The sequence below is a fragment of the Geotrypetes seraphini genome, chromosome 15 (genome assembly GCF_902459505.1).
Source record: "Geotrypetes seraphini chromosome 15, aGeoSer1.1, whole genome shotgun sequence".
NCBI classification, from domain to species: domain Eukaryota; kingdom Metazoa; phylum Chordata; class Amphibia; order Gymnophiona; family Dermophiidae; genus Geotrypetes; species Geotrypetes seraphini.
This window is the reverse complement of record NC_047098.1, coordinates 54,245,722-54,262,502: the sequence shown is the minus strand read 5'-3', so window position 1 is coordinate 54,262,502 and position 16,781 is coordinate 54,245,722. Positions and strand designations below refer to the sequence as shown.

Here is a 16,781-nt window from a genome sequence, read left to right as displayed (position 1 = left end):
AATGATATAGGCTCTTCTAAACTTTTTTTTATATGCTCAGGAATTTTCGGTCCATTAATTAAATTCAAAAATTCTAATCCATCTTTTTGCCTATCATCATAAGGCTCAGAAGAATATAAATCTTTATAAAAATTTAGAAATTGATTTAAAATATTTCCAATTTGAGAAATTGATTTAAAATATTTCCAATTTGAGAATGTGTATATCCTTTCTCATCCTTAATTGCAATAATTTTTGTTCGTCTTTTCTTTAAGATAATTTGCTAATAATCTTCCCGCCTTATTTGAGTTTCCATAATACAGTCTGCTGAGAAAACAAATCTTTCCTTACCAATTTTGAAGATCTCATTATATTTACCTTTTGCTTTTAATAGAGCCTGCAAAGTACTTTGCTTCCATTTATCAATCAATTTAAACTCCAGATTCTTAATTTCTTTTTCCAAATTAGAAAATTGTTTTTTGTTTTTTTAAGTTGTTTTCTAATATATGCAGAATATGAAATAATATTCCCTCTCATGGTAGTCTTAAAGGCATCCAATAATATTTCCATGGAAATTTCTTCTGAGGTATTAATTTGAAAAAATTAATTCATCTTTAACTGAAATTCTTCAAGGAAATTTGAATCCACAATCAATGTATTATCAAATCTCCATACAGATCTACTATTATCCTGTTCAGCAAATTTAAATTCAATCCACACATCACCATGATCAGACAAAATGATTGGATCTATGGAGACTTGTGTCACCTGCTTAACTATTTGATTTGAGACGAAAATATAGTCTATTCTTGAAAAGGATTTATGAACATTTATGAAAATTCCTGATCATTAAAATGAAGTATCTGCCATATATCTTTCAAATCACAAGATTGCACCAAATTATCTAATCCTAATGACTTCATAAATTTACTAGGTTTTTTATCCATCAATGGATCCATAACAGCATTATTATATTAGAAGCAGCCAGTGGGAGTATCAATTGTTGTTAACGTTTTGAAAAATTCAATTTGGTTCGAATTAGGGCATACACATTAGAGAATGCCAGAGTCTTCATAAAAAGGCAATTAATAAATTCTAAATTTTGTGAGTAGGGTTTCTCTTGTTAGGTATTTAAAACTTGTATAATTAGGTGCTTATTTTTCATAAAAACTGGTCTCCGTGGTACAGGTATTATTGCTTGGATCTTTTTAGGTTGATATAAATAAGTGGAGGGGCATAATCAAAAGAAACGTCCAAGTCCGTTTTGGGCCCAAGTTGCTAGTTGCCCAAAGTCGGACATGGGAAAAGGCCCATTTTCGAAAAATACGTGCAACATATATTTTTTTGAAAGTCATTTAACTGTACGTCCAGCCATCTGATCATCCAGACCACTAAGTCATCCAGCTTTATACCCCATTTTCGTCCAAGTCAAACGCTTAGAAAAAGACCTTGTTGGGGGGGGGGAGTGGGCCAGAAAAGTGATGGACTGGACACTCAAGGCATAGCACCAGAGTAGTGGGGTACCTTACAGGGCACTCCTGTAAACTTCACAAAAAGGGTCCCACAAAAACATCTCACTACAGCTCCCTTATAGGTCATGGTGAGCCCCCCAAAAAACACCTCCAGAATCTACTAGACCCACCTATCTACCACCCCAATAGCTCATATGGCTGCAGGAGCCACTTATATGGCAGTACAAAAAGGGTTAGGGTTTTTTTTGGGGGGTACACATTTTTCACCATGAATGCAGTGATTAGAGTGGCTTATGGGCCTGGGTCTTCTCCATGGTTCACTAACCCACCCCCAAGACCACTTAAGCCACCTTTGTGCAGCTCTACTAGGCTTTCCTATGCCAAGCGCTGATGTTCTAGAGGCAGATATGTAAAGTTGTTGTTTTGATTTTTAATGATCACTGGGGCAGTGTGTGGGGGTCTGTACTTTGTGTCTGCAGTGCTTATTCTGGTCACTTTGGATACCTTCTTGTGACTTAGACCTGGTTTTAGTTGGCCTAAGTCACAACGTCCAGATTCCGTCTAGGCCAGGGGTGTCAAAGTCCCTCCTCGAGGGCCGCAATCCAGTCGGATTTTCAGGATTTCCCCAATGAATATGCATGAGATCTATTTTCATGCATTCTTTCATTGCATGCTAACTTTCGGTTATACATGCAATACGACTAAGTCTAGGACGGCCCAAATCCAGCCCTCGACACTCTTCCTAACACGCCCCTTTTAGCTCTGGTCATTCAGCAGCACTGTGAAGGCCTAGGTCGTTTTTAAATACGTCTAAAACCCGGTTCGATTTTCAACACTTGGACAACTTGTCTTTTAGATCGTCCAAGTGCCGATTTTTAGACGTTTTTCTGTTTTGATTATGAGCCCCATAGATTTGTGCAGCGAAGGCACAAACAGTAGAACATCTAAAGAAGGCAAGATGGCAGGTGAAAGAGTATTAGGAAAGTTGTGTTTATATAGTAAAATGCTTTTTATTTTGAGGTGGGGTGAAGAGAATCAGAATATTGATCCAAACTTAAAATCAGAAGCCCTAGTTATAAGCTATAGAGCAGTTCCACAAACTTTTTGCAGCCGCAGCACATTAAACTCAGGATCATGGCTGGAGGGCATCCAGAAATGCATGGACATTGACACGATATCATGTGCATGTGTGATATCACGACATCTGCACATACCCTCCAGATGGGGCCCTGAGCCTGCAACTGCTACGCGGGGGAGGGGTGTGTGCTGGCTGACTGCCTACAGGACGTGCCTCTTGCCGCGAGAGGTATGTCCTTGTAAACAGTCAGCTGGCACCTCTCATTCTCACTGGAGTCTCATGGCACATCTGGAATCTCACCGCAAGACACTACTATAGAGGCATGGAAACAATATACCACCCAGCTTCAACCACCTGGAGAGTGCATAGTAGAGAATGGCACAGTGACAAAATTCATCACCATTCCTGTTCTATGGATAACTACAGGAAATAATCCCATGTCATTCTTTAGTGTCTATTGTCAGCATAGCTATTGCTAGCAATCAGCATTTTCAGTTGGCATAACTAATGTCAGCAAAGGCCTATGGGAAATTATATCACTCTGACTCTGGCATGTGAATGCAGATAGACGGTTTCAAATAGCCCTAAAAGACGGTTTCAAATAGCCCGGATTAAATCATGATTAACATATTAACACCTTTTAGCTACAAGTTGGTTTGTAATGCCTGAGGAGGATGCTTAGGACAATGGGTCCAGGTGCACAGATAACTAAAGTTAATCAGAAACTATTGTCAGAGACATACTGGAAATCACATATGACTGCAGCCTATTCTTTTCCTGTCTAGCATGTTTAAGTTCTGTTAAAGCTCAATAGAGAATAAGTTTCCAAACTATAAAAGCCCCCTCGCAGCATCACCCCCCTCTCTTGGCTCGTGTCTCTGTTGTCTATCCTGTTAGCTTGGGGCATCACCCTCCCCACCCCCCTTTTTCTCTCTTTCTTTGGCTCTCCCTGGAACTTCACGCTTCTCTGTCTCTTTTTATCTCTGGACTCTGTAAGGCAGGGAAACTGCTTTGCTCTCTCCTTAATTGTAATGCTTTTCTGTAAGACTATTTCTATAATATATTCTTTATGCCATCACCTCTGGCTGTGCTTCTTATTTGAGTCTACTTCCTGGTGAATCTTCGGTGAGGGAACTGAACCTGGGACCTGGCGCTTTGTAAGGGACACCTCTCACGTAACCCCCTACAACCTAATATTGTGGGGGCCACTATCAAACCTTACATTTATCTCAACCGTAGTCCTTCTACACCAGCATTCTTCAATGCAAGGCTTGAGGGTCAGTGGCTGTGTCCATTCAAACTCCGATTCTTCCTTCTCTCCTTGAAGAGTGACATGGAGATGGCTTCTCATGGGGATGGGAACTGTGATGAATTTTGTCACCCATCATTCTCAACCAGTAATATTACCTTCAAGCATTAATTCCTGCTCGATCTCTTTCAAAATCGTCAGTTCATCAGGATCTTCAAGCAGGTCCAATGCCTAGAAGAATTGGAGGGTTTTTAAAAAAAAATATTTAAAAAGAAGATAAGACCTTTCATAACTGCTGTTGAGCAGAGAATTTTAAGCAAACACTAACCTATGGAGAGGATAATGTATCTTTGATAAGCTTTTTAGAGAGTTAAATTAGTTCAGCAAAACAGTATTCTTGCCACACAGCTATGTTTTGTAATTTATTGCTTGATATTTTACTATGTGAGCAACTAGAAAGTTAGTTGACAGAAAAGTAATGGAATTCATATAATGCAAGTGATTAAAGTCGATTATGAAAAAGAAAACAAAATAATAATTACCAGTGCAATTAGTGCCACCCTTGCAGAATATTCTACCATCAGTGGCAGATGAGCCCTCTTCAGTGGCTGAGTCCAAGTTAGTGGTATATACTGTATATTCAAAATGTTTTCAATCTCCTACATGGTCAATTCAAGTGTGCCTAGTTGTAGCATATACCCTCTCCCCAATGAATATACATGTAATATGGTTTTCACAGAGCTATACATAGTCTCCAGAAGGCATTAAAATGGAAGATTAGGTTCTTACCAAGAAAATCTCTCTTTTAATACACATAGGAGTAGGTGAATAGCCTCTGGTTGAGAACTGTTGTAAAAGGATGCCAATTGTATCTTTCAGCTTCTCTTCCTTCACCAGTTGATTATAGTGCCCTCTTCACTTGTACCAAAGCAATAAATATCCACTATAACAGAAGAAAGCAAAAAGGAGGGGCACGAGGAACTTCCCCGAAACAATAAAGCATATATGAAAACCATATTGCCTTGTAACATGAAAAGAATATAGCATGAACTAATAACCCTGCCGTGTAACAAACACATATGGAAGAGTTCAGGCATGTAAACTTATGGCTTGATTAGTCATATATGATTACATGTACTTTGAACTGACAGAAAAAAATGCCAGTTCTGGAGTATAGGTTTATCCAAAACAGAAAGCAGGCGCATTGAAAACCGACAGGGCAGGCAGTACAGATTCCTAAGTGTATTAACAGAAGATTATCCAGGTAAGAACCTAATCTTCCATTCTGTTACATAAACATAGGAGTCTGTACTGTAGGTGACATACCAAAGCAGTGGCAGTCACCTAGGGTGGGACTGAAGAGCCTGCTTGCAAAACGAAAGACTGAAAAGTGGCGTCCTCTCGAGTTGCTACGTCCACTCTCTAGAATCTGTAAAGGTATGGAAAGTACACCAAGTAGCTGCTCTATAGGTCAGGCAGTTCTGCCCTGTTCTCCACCCAGGAAGCAATCACACTTCTAGTTGAATGAGCTTTGAGAGAAATAAGTGGCTGTTTGCCACACGCAACATATGTTGAAAAAATTATCATACAAATCCATCTAGCAATAGATGTCTTGGAAGCTGGTCTGCCTTGTCTTGACTGATTGGTTAAAACAAACAGATGGATTAGAGAGGCAAAAGTCATTTGTCCATTCTAAATAGTAGAGTAAAAATCTCCGTACATCCAATCTCTGCAATGTCTTATCTTGCTTGGCTGAATTTGTAGCCTGAAAGGTGGGTAGACAAGATCTCTTGGTTGACATGAAATGCTGAAACAACCTTTGGTAGAAAGAAAGGTACTGTGAAGAGGGCAATTCTTGTCTCTGATCCTGGAGATATGGTTCTCTGCATGAAATTGCCTGCAATTCTGAGACCCTTCTCAATGAGATTTTTGCAACCAGAAACACTGCCTTCACTGTGAGATCCAGCAGACACTCCTCTTGATGGGGCTCATACAGGGGTTAACAAAGTCCTTTCAGTATGGTGTTAAAATTCCATATCAGAAAGGGCTGGCATAATGGAGGCCGCAATCTTAGCGCCCCCTTCAAAAATCTGATTACATCCAGAAGAGACGCCAGTGAGACCTTTCCCACTCAAGCTCGGAAGCACAAAGAGCCTCCCACCTGTACTTTGAGAGATGCCACCGCCAGGCCTTTCTCTAGTCTGGCCTGGAGAAATGCAAATCACCGGGATCGGAGCCTTGAAGGGCTCAACCTTATCCTTGGCGCACCAGAGCTGAAAAGTCCTCCTGGCCTTAACGTAGGCTGCAACAGTCAAAGGCTCTTTAGCTCAGAGTAGAGTAGAAATGACTATGTCCAAATATGCTTTGTGTATTATTCTAATTTGTATTTTAGCTGTATCCCATGTATTAGCTCACCTTGTTGTGAACCGCCTAAAACTTTTCGGGTATGGAGGTATATAAGAATAAAATTATTATTACTAAGGCTGAGCGCTCAATAGCCAAGACCAAAGCGATTTAGGTTTTCCATATGGAATGGACCCCGGTAGCTTGATTCATTTGTCCTGTTGGAGCCTTACTAGATCTGCATACCATCACTGGTAAGGCCAATCTGGGACTACTAGGATCACAGGTCCCAGGTGAGTCATGAGTCTGAACATCCCACCCCACCAAAGGCCATAGTGGAAACACAAAGCAGCCCAGCCAGGGCTAAACCAACATCTCCAACCTTGTGCTTCCTAGTTCATTTCTTCGGAAGAGGAAGCAACTTATCTTCTTGTTTTTTGGCTGAAGTCAAGTCCATCGCTGGAGTGTACCAGCCAAGAAAAGTAGCCTGCATGTTTTCCACTCCCGCTACATGGGCTGCAGAGAGTGCCTGAAGATGAGCCTCTGTCTACCTGAACAACCTATGCGCCTCCAGTCATAACAGAGCACTCTTGGTGCCCCCTTGTATGTTCACATATGCTACTGCGGTGGCATTGTTTGAGAACACCGACTACCTTGCCTTCCAGATCTTTTTGCAGTGCCTTTAATGCTAGCCAAATGGCCCACAGTTCTAAATGGTTTATGGACCATTTTCTCTTATGGAGAGGCCATTGGCACTGCAGTGGGTGCACACCACAGCTTGCCAGGCTGGCATCAGTTGCGAGGATTACCTATGAGGAGATTCGGAGGGAAACATCCCTTGACAAGGAATCTACCTGGAGCCACCAGCCACAAGCTGTTCCTTACTTCCACTGTCCAGGGAAGCTGCATGTAGAGGGAATGATGCTGCAGGTACCATCAGGAGAGAAGAGAATCCTGTAGGGGGTGCATGTGCATCCTCACCCAGGGAACCACTTCTAGGGTGGCTTCCATCAAACCCAAAACTGATGGAAATGGCAGGTAGTGGGATCTTGCTTCCTGCACTTAAGTCTCTGATAAATCAGAAGACTAGCTAGTTCCCAGGGGAATGGTCCCCAAGCTTCCAAACTGCACCAAGCAGGATAGCTCAATAGCTATAACCGAGGATTGCCCTGCGAGCAGCAGACTGCCCATTCAGAATCCTCATCCTCTCCCAGGCAGATACTGGGGACCTCTAGGCACCGAAGCCTCCTGATTTAAAAAAATACCCCAAAATAATAAAAAACCAAGAGCAGATCAGAACACACCTTGTCAGTTCACTTGAAGAAGGGAAAACTGAAGAGGCACTATACTCCATTGGTGAAGGATGAGGAGTTGATAGATGTGAATGACACTCTTCTGCAACAGTTCACGACCAGAAGATATTCACCTACAGTACTGATTCCTATGCTTATGTAACAGAAATAGCTTTAAGTCAGCATATTGATTTGACTATGATTGAATGAGACAAATTATTCTCATGGCACTTCTATGCCTTAAGTTACATAGAGAGCTGCGTATACTATGCCCCTTATTGAATAAAATGGTGGTCTGCGTCATAAAGAGTACGAGGACAGACTCAAAAATCTCAATATGTATACTTTGGAGGAAAGGTAGGAGAGGGGATATATGAGACTATCTACATGGTATAAATATGCATGAGGTTAGTCTCTTTTAACTGAAAGGAAACTCCATATTGAGAGGGCATAGAATGAAGTTTATGAGGCGATAGGTTCAGGAGTAATCTAAGGAAATACTTTTTGACAGAAAGGGTGGTAGATGTGTGGAACAGTCTCCCGGTAGAGATGGTAGAGACAAAGATCGTGTATGAATTAAAAAAAACATGGGACAGGCATGTGGGATCTCTTAGGGAGAGGAGGAGATAGTGGATACTGCAGATAGGCAGACTGGATGGGCCATTATCTGTCGTCATGTTTCTATGTAATCACTTTCTCTTTAAGAGTGTATGGTACCACTTTTTTTTTTAAAGTTCCTATATCTCTATTCATGGTCTGATCTTCCAGATAGCCTCTACTCATTCCAGCACCAATGAAGAATACAATGTGAACAAAAATTAGCCAATAATAATAACTTTTTTATTTTTGTATCCCGCCATACCCGGAAGAGTTCTAGGCGGTTCACATCAATTAAACAAGGTTACAAGTGGTTTACATCAGTTGAGCGGGGTTACAAGCGGTTCAATAACAAATTGATCAAAGTTGCCAGGGGGGGTGAGGGAAGGATGTAGAGGGGAGAGGGGTTGTTAGATAGAAGGGGCGTTCCTGCAAGGGGGGGGGGGAAGAAAACCGATTGGCAAAAACAAAAGCTTTTGCCATACAAAACACTTACCTGTGAAAAGGCATCTTTATGCCAAAGTGAGAGCAGATTGGTGTTCATGCAATGCAAAGCCTTTAGCTCCTGTTCCATGACTTCCTGAACTAGAAATGAGCCCCTCATGGCACAATGCCCGTTCTCTCCCACTTGCCGATATCTGTCCAGGAGCCTAGAACGACTGTTCTTCAATCTTTCCACACAGCGCTTTTGGGGTAAGATGAAGATGGGGCAGGAAAAAAAAAATATATATATAACAATGTTACAATGCATAAACATAACTACTTTATTATGTAACAAAAAACAGTCATAAGAAGAAGTGTATATTTAGGTTAAGTTCAATGGGATTTAAAAATACTCATAACCAAAACACATTATGACAATTGAAAAAACTGTGTGAAAATATTGTTTATTGAAAGCTTCTATACCACTACCAACGACTGAGGAGTTAATTCAGAGCGGTTTACATAGTGTTACAATAGTTAGGATGTTTCTGTGATGGTGTCGCAATAAAGGGTTAAATTGTTTATGGGGTGGGGTTTTTTTTTTTTTTTTTTAAACAGTTTCAGATGGCACTCACTGATGGTTTAAGTATACAGTTTATACACACTAGGGAATACTATATTCACCCTATATATATGTACATTTGTCTTGCATATTTATACCGAATTACACTCAAAAGCTACAAATTAGTCCACAATAAAAAAAAAGTTTCAGAACCCAGAAAAAGGAAACAGACAGAATTTAAAAATACCTCAAGTCAACCTAAACAGTAAAAAAAAAAAAGTATACAAAACATGAATGTTCATACACATCCTCTTGAAATAAAAAGTTGCTTAGAGTCAAAAACCACCTAGGATTTATCCTCAAAAGTTATAAAACAAGTGCAAATAAAAGGTTAACACCCAGCACAATAGTTCTTGGTTGCAATGATAAAAAATAAAGATCGATTTTGATAGAGTGAACAATGCTCTTCTAGAATTGCTTAAACTGCAAAGAAACGCTGCTTAAAATACTAAAAAAAAAAAGTTGAAAATGCTTAAAAATCTTATGCATTCCAGTGGCCATTTTGTGCATTCCAATGATCTCATTAGAATTGAGGCACAATGGAACTACTGAAAGCATGTTAGAGCGATATCATAAATAAACCTCCCCCCACCTTTTACTAAACCATAGCACAGTTTTTAGCATCGGCCACAGTGGTAATAGCTCAGACGCTCACAGAAGTCCTATGAGCGTTGAAGATGTTACTGTCAGGGCCAGCCCTAAAAACCGCACTATGTTTAAGTAAAAAGGGGGAAAAGTATTCCAATAAACACAAAAATGCACTTCTGTAGCGCCTGGTAGACCAGTTAGTCCTTACGAATGGGTTATATACCTCACTGCTACCAGCAGGGGGAGACTGAGAACAAACTTGTATATTAGGATAGATTACCTCCTAGCAATCTACCGTATTTTCACATAGATAACGCGCACACGGGTATAGCGCGCAAAAAACACATTTATGTACATAAATTTTTATATACCGCGCACACCCGTATACCGCGCATGCTGCCCGACTCTCCTTTCGCCCGCCCCGACTTTCCTCTGGAGACCCCGACTCTGTTTTCGCTCGCCCCGACTCTCCTTTCCTCCTGTCCCTACCCTGAAAGCCTGATGCCCCCCCGACGTCCGATTCACCCCCCCCGCAGGACCGCTCGCACCCCCACCTCGAAGGACTGCTCGCACGCACCCGCACCCTGAAGGACCGCTCGCACTCCCACCCCGAAGGACCGCTCGCACCCCTACCCGAAGAACCGCTCGCACCCCCAAAGCCTCCCCCCCCCCTCCCCCATGGAGAAGCAGTCTACCTTGTTTCCAGATGCCAGCGAGCCCAGCTGTTTTTTCTGCCGGCGGTCCCGCCCCTTCTCTGAGCCCTGCTGCGCTGCTTTTTCTTCCAGTGGTCCCACCCTTTCTCTGACATCAGAGAAAGGGCGGGACCGCCTGAAAAGGAAGCAGCGCAGCACAGGGCTCTGAGAAGGGGCAGGACCACCGGCAGAGGAAGCAGCTGGGCTGGCATCCGGAAACAAGGTAGACAGCTTCTCCATGGGGGAGGGGGGGAGGCTGTGGGGTGCGAGCGGTCCTTCGGGTGGGGGTGCGAGCGGTCCTTCGGGGTGGGAGTGCGAGCACTTCTTCCGGGTGATGAATCGGGCGTCGGGGGGGGGGAACTATGTAAAAAAATTTTTGTACAACGCGCTCACGCGTATAACGTGCAAGGGTATGCGCGGTTTGTAAAAACCACGTATAACGCGCACGTTATATGCGAGAAAATACGGTAGTCTATCTCAGTCTCCAGCAACAGGTGGTAAGACTAATTTGGCTCCCCTCTTAGTACTGCTGGAATTTGTTTTGGACTCCTGGGTTCCCCTTTTGTGTTTCAAGTTTACTGACTTTTAATATACCGACCATCAACAAGTATTTGGCTGGTTTACAATAAAAATTTAAAAAGAGATAAATAATGAAAAAATAATGAAAGTGCACACCAAGGACGTTAACTGGACAGACTTGAAAGTGAGGGAAAAAGGGAAAGGGGGGGAAGTTACATATTAGAAGAAGAAAGGAGAAAGAGGGAAGAGGGTAAAACATATGGGGTAGGATCGCTTTATAAAAGCGGTTGGTTGAATAAGAAAAGAAGGAAAAAAAGAAGAAAGAGAGAGAAAAAAAAATGCTCTAAGCACAGGAAAAGGCGTCGCTAAATAAAAAAGTCTTCAGGCTTATCTTAAATTTATCAAGTTGTTGCTCGATATCGGAGGTTGCTATGGCAGAGCATTCCACAAAGTTGGAGCTACTACTGCAAAATGTATTTTTCTGGTGTAAAATAAATCTTTTATGGAAGGGAATAAAACAAGAGTTTCTGATCTGCTGATCTCAGTATACGTGTTGGGCATTGGAGGGATGAGAAGCTTATTCGAGATATAAAGGCTGGTGGGAAAGTTTTATTTTAAAGGTCAGCAGAATGGTTTTATAGGTGATACGGTGTGTAATAGGGAGCCAGTGTGCTTCCTTCAAAAGTGGAGTAACATGGTCAAATTTGCCAGTTTTATAGATGAGTTTTATTGCTGTGTTTTGAATTGCTGTGCCGGACGGAGCTTGGTCGGGTCCTGTTTGGGGACCTGTCCGACCTCAGGGGTGTTAAACCCGGCGGGTCTCATGCTCGGTCCCTCCCCCCAACTTCCCAAACTTTTGTAGAGGTGCCTCAGCCGGCAGCCTGGCCCCTGTGGTTTGTCAGCCTTCCAGCTCTGAGAGCCGTGGAGTCTGTTCTGAGTGAATTAAAAAACAAAACAAAACCTGAGGCTGTGCGGGTCCAAAGGGCTCATTTCCTTTTAAAAACTGCCTTTTTTACTGTATTTTCTCATCTAACTGACATTATTTTTCTTTTCAGTTTATGAATTATTTTTAATCTTATTCATTGTTTTGCCACTTGTTTTGTTTTATTTTTATCATTTAAATTTCTCCAGAATTCTATTGTTCAATGGTTCCTCCTTCTGCATCTATTCCTTTCTCTCCTCTCTTCTACCTTCCAAAGTACTTAGATCAATGCAGTCTTGTTAGAATGTTTATTTTCTTATTTTTTCCTCTATCTCTATTTTTCACTTCTTTATTACTCTTCAGGTACTTTAGTTAGATTGTGAGCCTTCGGGACAGTAAGGGAATTTCTAAGTACCTTTCTTACTTATAATTTTAATGTATATTTTCTGTAAACCGCTTAGAACCTAATGGATTAGCGGTATATAAAAAATAAATTACATTACATTTTTTTGCAGCTAGAGCGGTTTTTAGCACAATGAGCACTTTTAAAGGGAAAAAATGCTCACTGTGCTCCATAAGCAAGGTACTCGCAGCCGGCCTGTATAAGTGTTGTGCAGGCCGGAGCGATGGGGGAGCTTCGTCGGCAGTGGATGCTGGCGGCCAGGGCACCCTGCCGCATTTTACCTCGCGAGTTGGCTTTGGATCGTGGAGAAGCCCGGCCTTCCCCAGCCACCGCCGGTCAGGGAACAAAGGATTCCCTTACTGCCAGAACGGCTGGGGATTCCTTTTTCACATCGGTCAGTTCCTCGGCCTCAGCGTCAGGAAAGTCCCAGGCTTTTCAGACGCTCCGATTTTGGCGATTTCAGGTCCAATTTTGGCGGGAATCTCCTCCTTCATCTCTGTGTCCTTGGGTGACCATCCCCCTATGTTGGAATTGCAGAGGCAAGGTATTGCTGGGTACCCTGCTGTGGCAAGGAATCCCTTGGGGCCGCCAGGGATTTTTCCCCCTGAGTTTATGTTGGCACTTTCCTGACGAAGATGAATCTGTGGTGTGCATTTTTCAGCAAGAAGAGCTTCATGAGCTAATTCTTCAGGTCTCCTTGGTTTTACACTTTGAAGACACCGTGTCAGAGCCCCCACATACGGTGAACTCCTTGCTTAAGGGATTCGCTCTGCTTCCCGCTCTTTTCCTTTGCATCAGGATATTAAGCTTGCACAGTGGCAGGAGCCAGAAGCGCCTTTTCGTTTTGCTTGCTCCATGGCCCGCCTCTATCCCATTTCTGAAGGGGATAGGGACACTCTGAAGTCACCGGTGCTGGATGCGGTGGTCTCGGCCATTTCTAAGCGGCATACCGTGCTTGTTGAGGGTGGTGCAGCCTTGAAGTCACCTGAGGAGTGTAAGTTGGGAGTCCCTCCTTAAACAGAGTTTTGATGCGACAGCTCTGGCGGTCCAGGTGGCGATGTGTGATGGGCTGGTGGCTCGGGCGTGTTTTCGCTGGGCTGAGCATGTGGTTGACAGTAAATCTTAGGATTGGGAATTGGTAAAGCAGGAAGTTCCCAAAATTGAATTGGGTGTTTCTTATCTTTTAGATGCCATGTATGACCTCTTGCGAGCTGCCAAGTATTTGGCTTTTGGAGTGGCAGCATGCCGTACCTTGTGGCTTCGCGCTTGGTCGGCAGATATGGCGTCCAAAGCTAAGCTGACAAAGTTTCCCTTTAAGGGGTCTTTCTTGTTTGGTGAGGATTGGGACAAGTTGATTAGGACTTTAACTGATTCTAAAGTGCCTCATTTGCCTGAAGATAGGCCTAGGCCGCTGGCTCGGGGTGGTGCTGCTTGTGGGCGTGATTTCCGCTGCTTCTGCCCTGGTCGAGGGGCTCCCTCTTTTCAGTCTCCTTGGCTCTCTAGAGGCAGGTTCTTCCAGCGCATGCAGTCCTTTCGAGGGGCCTCCAGTGGATATTTGCAAGGCTGCAGTTTGGCCTTCTCTGCATTCCTTTGTAAGACACTACTGTGTGGATGTTCAAGCACGTTGGGACGTAGTATTCGGTGAACGTGTTCTGGTGTCGGCTTTTTGGGGGTACCACCCTTAATGGGTACTGCTATCCATTTGTCTTTACTCCTCTCTCCTGTCTATTCCCTCACTATACCTGCCTCAAACATATTGATCATTCCTTTTTAGCTCTTTTCTGTTTCTCCTCTTTTTCACTTTTCAAGCTACCTATCAAAATTTCCATCTTTTCTCCCATTCATCCATTTCCTTGCCACTCTCCTTCCCCTCGGGGTTCTATCATTCTCAGCATCTTCCTTCTTCCACCCTTATAGCCTAGCATCTGCTCCCTCTCCTTTCTCTCCCCACCCTTGTAACCTGACATCTCCCTTTCTATTTCCCCCAATGGTCCAGTATTTCTCCCACACTCTTCCCTCACTCCCATTGTCAGGCATCTCTCCATCACTTCATTCTGTTCCTGGATCCAACATGTCCCTCCTTCACCTATGTAACTTTTCCTCCCTCCCATCAACCCCATGTCCTACACCTTTCTCCCTCCCTCCCTCTGTCATATTCAACATTTCTGTTTCTTTCCCACTGTCCACCATCTCTCTCTCCCCTTGCCTTGTGACCTAGGTCAAACCTCTCTGTCCTCCTGCAATCTTGGCTTGGTGAATGTATCCTATTATTCTTTTTGAAAATTAGTCAAGTTTTCTCTGTTTGACAAATTTATCACTTAATTGGGTATTTAAGATTGTAACTATATTTTTATCTTTTATTGTACGATTTTATTCTTATGGTTTGAATGTAATTCGCTGACTATACTGTTTCTTTTGGTGTAAACTGCCTAGAACTTTTGGTAATGGCGGTATAAAAGAATAAAATTATTAATATCTCTCCCTTCTTCCCCTCTATTATCATGTGCAACATTTCATCCCTCCCCTCTCCCTATGCCAGCATCTTTCCTTCCTCTCCCTCCTCCCCCTGTACCAGCATCTTTCCGCCGCAGAGACTTCTGGGTTAGTGACAGGCAGCATGTTGGAATCGCTGCCGATACTGCGACTCGATAGCGGACACCATCTGAGATTCTGCATGGGTAAGGAGAAATTCTGCATGGGAAAGGAGAAATTCTGCATGCCTGGACAATTCTGTACAGAATTCTGCCAAGAGTAATTGTTATTTGCATCAAGGAGCATTTCCAACATGTAATAGACATTTAGGGCCACATTGGCAGCTGCCTACAAAAATGACATTGGCTGTGTGTCAATTATGCTTAGGCGCTGTTTAAAGAATCAGGACTAATGGCGCCTCCCAGAACTCTTAGGCATCTGCATTGTAGGTCAGGGTTTTACTGGCCTACCTTGCAGATGCCTAAGTTCTTTGGTACATCTGAGAATGCTGAAGGAACTTAGGGAAGTTCTGGTAGCTCCGCTGACTGACCTTTTCAATGAGTCGGGTGTGATACCGGAGGACTGGAGAAGGGTGGATATGGTCCTTTCTCCACAAAAGTAGAAGTGAAGGTGCCTACCACTGCCTAATTTATGGTGCCCCCTCAATATCTCTCCTCACTTATCTCCCCCTATGCTCCCTCCTCCCGAACTCCATTCATCAGGAAAGCCCCTCTTATCTGTATCCTTCTCCACTGCCAACTCCAGATTGAAGGGTATAGTTAAAGGGTTACTATACAGGATATATAACGGTTAGGGAATAACATGCTTTAAGTAAAAGATCACTTACAGGTCATGGACCTGGGGGGGCTGCCGCGGGAGCGGACTGCTAGGCATGATGGACCCATGGTCTGACCCGGCAGAGGCAATGCTTATGTTATGTCTCTTCTTTCTTACTGCGCCGTATGCCTGGAACAGACTGCCAGAGTCAATATGTCATGCTCCGTCTCTAGTAGTATTCAAATCCAAGCTAAAAGCCCACTTTTTAAAAACTGATTTCAACTCTCACTCAATGTCAGATATCTATACCCATTGTATCATTCTTTCTACCTGAATCTCCCCAACCACGATTGTAAGCTCTTCTGAGCAAGGACCGTCTTTAGAATGTTAAATGTACAGTACTGTATATGCCTTTCAGTGCTATAGAAACAATAGTAGTAGCAGTGCTGTTTATAGAATCTGGATTTTATTTTCCTGTTTATCCACACCACATTTTAGGTTCTCTTCTATACCCATGTCTGAAAGACAATTCAATTACCTTCCCAGCTGATGTGAAAACATAGACAACTGAATCTTTGGGAAGGTTGTATTTGTGATTTATAAATAGTTGAACAAAATATTGTCCATTTTTATACTTTAATAAAAAGAGTGCTCTAGACCAGTGGTTCCCAACCCTGTCCTGGAGGATCACCAGCCAGTCAGGTTTTCAGGACAACCCTAATGAATATGCATGGAGCAGATTTGCATGCCTATCTCCTCCATTATATGCCAATCTCTCTCATGCATATTCATTAGGGCTATCCCAAAAACCTAACTGCCTGGTGGACCTCCAGGATAGGGTTGGGAACCACTGCTCTAGACATTCTACTCATTTTTCTTTTTTGGTTTAATGTAAAGAAAATACATCCTATCTAATATCATTGCCCTTTTCAGATCATCTGTAATACGTTTGCCAGGATATCCATCATCTTAAAATCTACTGTAGATCTTGAAGTTACAGGGAAATACTTTTAAAACCAATAGGAGGAAATTTTTTTCACTCAGAGAATAGTTAAGCTCTGGAACGCGTTGTCTGAGGATGTGGTAGGAGCGGATAGTGGAGCTGGTTTTAAGAAAGGTTTGGACAAGTTCCTGGAGGAAAAGTCCATAGTCTGTTATTGAGAAAGACATGGGGGAAGCCACTGCTTGCCCTGTATCGGTAGCATGGAATATTGCTACTCCTTGGGTTTTGGCCAGGTACCAGTGACCTGGATTGGCCACTGTGAGAATGGGCTACTGGGCTTGATGGACTATTGGTCTGACCCAGTAAGGCTATTCTTATGTTCTTTAGAATAACCTTACTGGGTCAGTCCA

The 16,781-nt window shown here is 42.8% G+C and overlaps 1 protein-coding gene across 2 annotated transcripts in view; it reads right to left on the bottom strand.

Moving 5' to 3' along the window:
• Positions 1–16,781, bottom strand: part of RPAIN (RPA interacting protein) — a 34,024-nt gene that overhangs the window by 15,059 nt on the left and 2,184 nt on the right. For both annotated transcript variants that reach the window (XM_033921418.1, XM_033921417.1), the window contains exons 2-3: positions 8,507–8,695; positions 3,937–4,009 (exon numbers count right to left, since the gene is read on the bottom strand). In XM_033921418.1, coding sequence (XP_033777309.1) covers positions 3,937–4,009; positions 8,507–8,695 — 262 coding nt within the window. The remainder of the gene's footprint in view (positions 1–3,936; positions 4,010–8,506; positions 8,696–16,781) is intronic.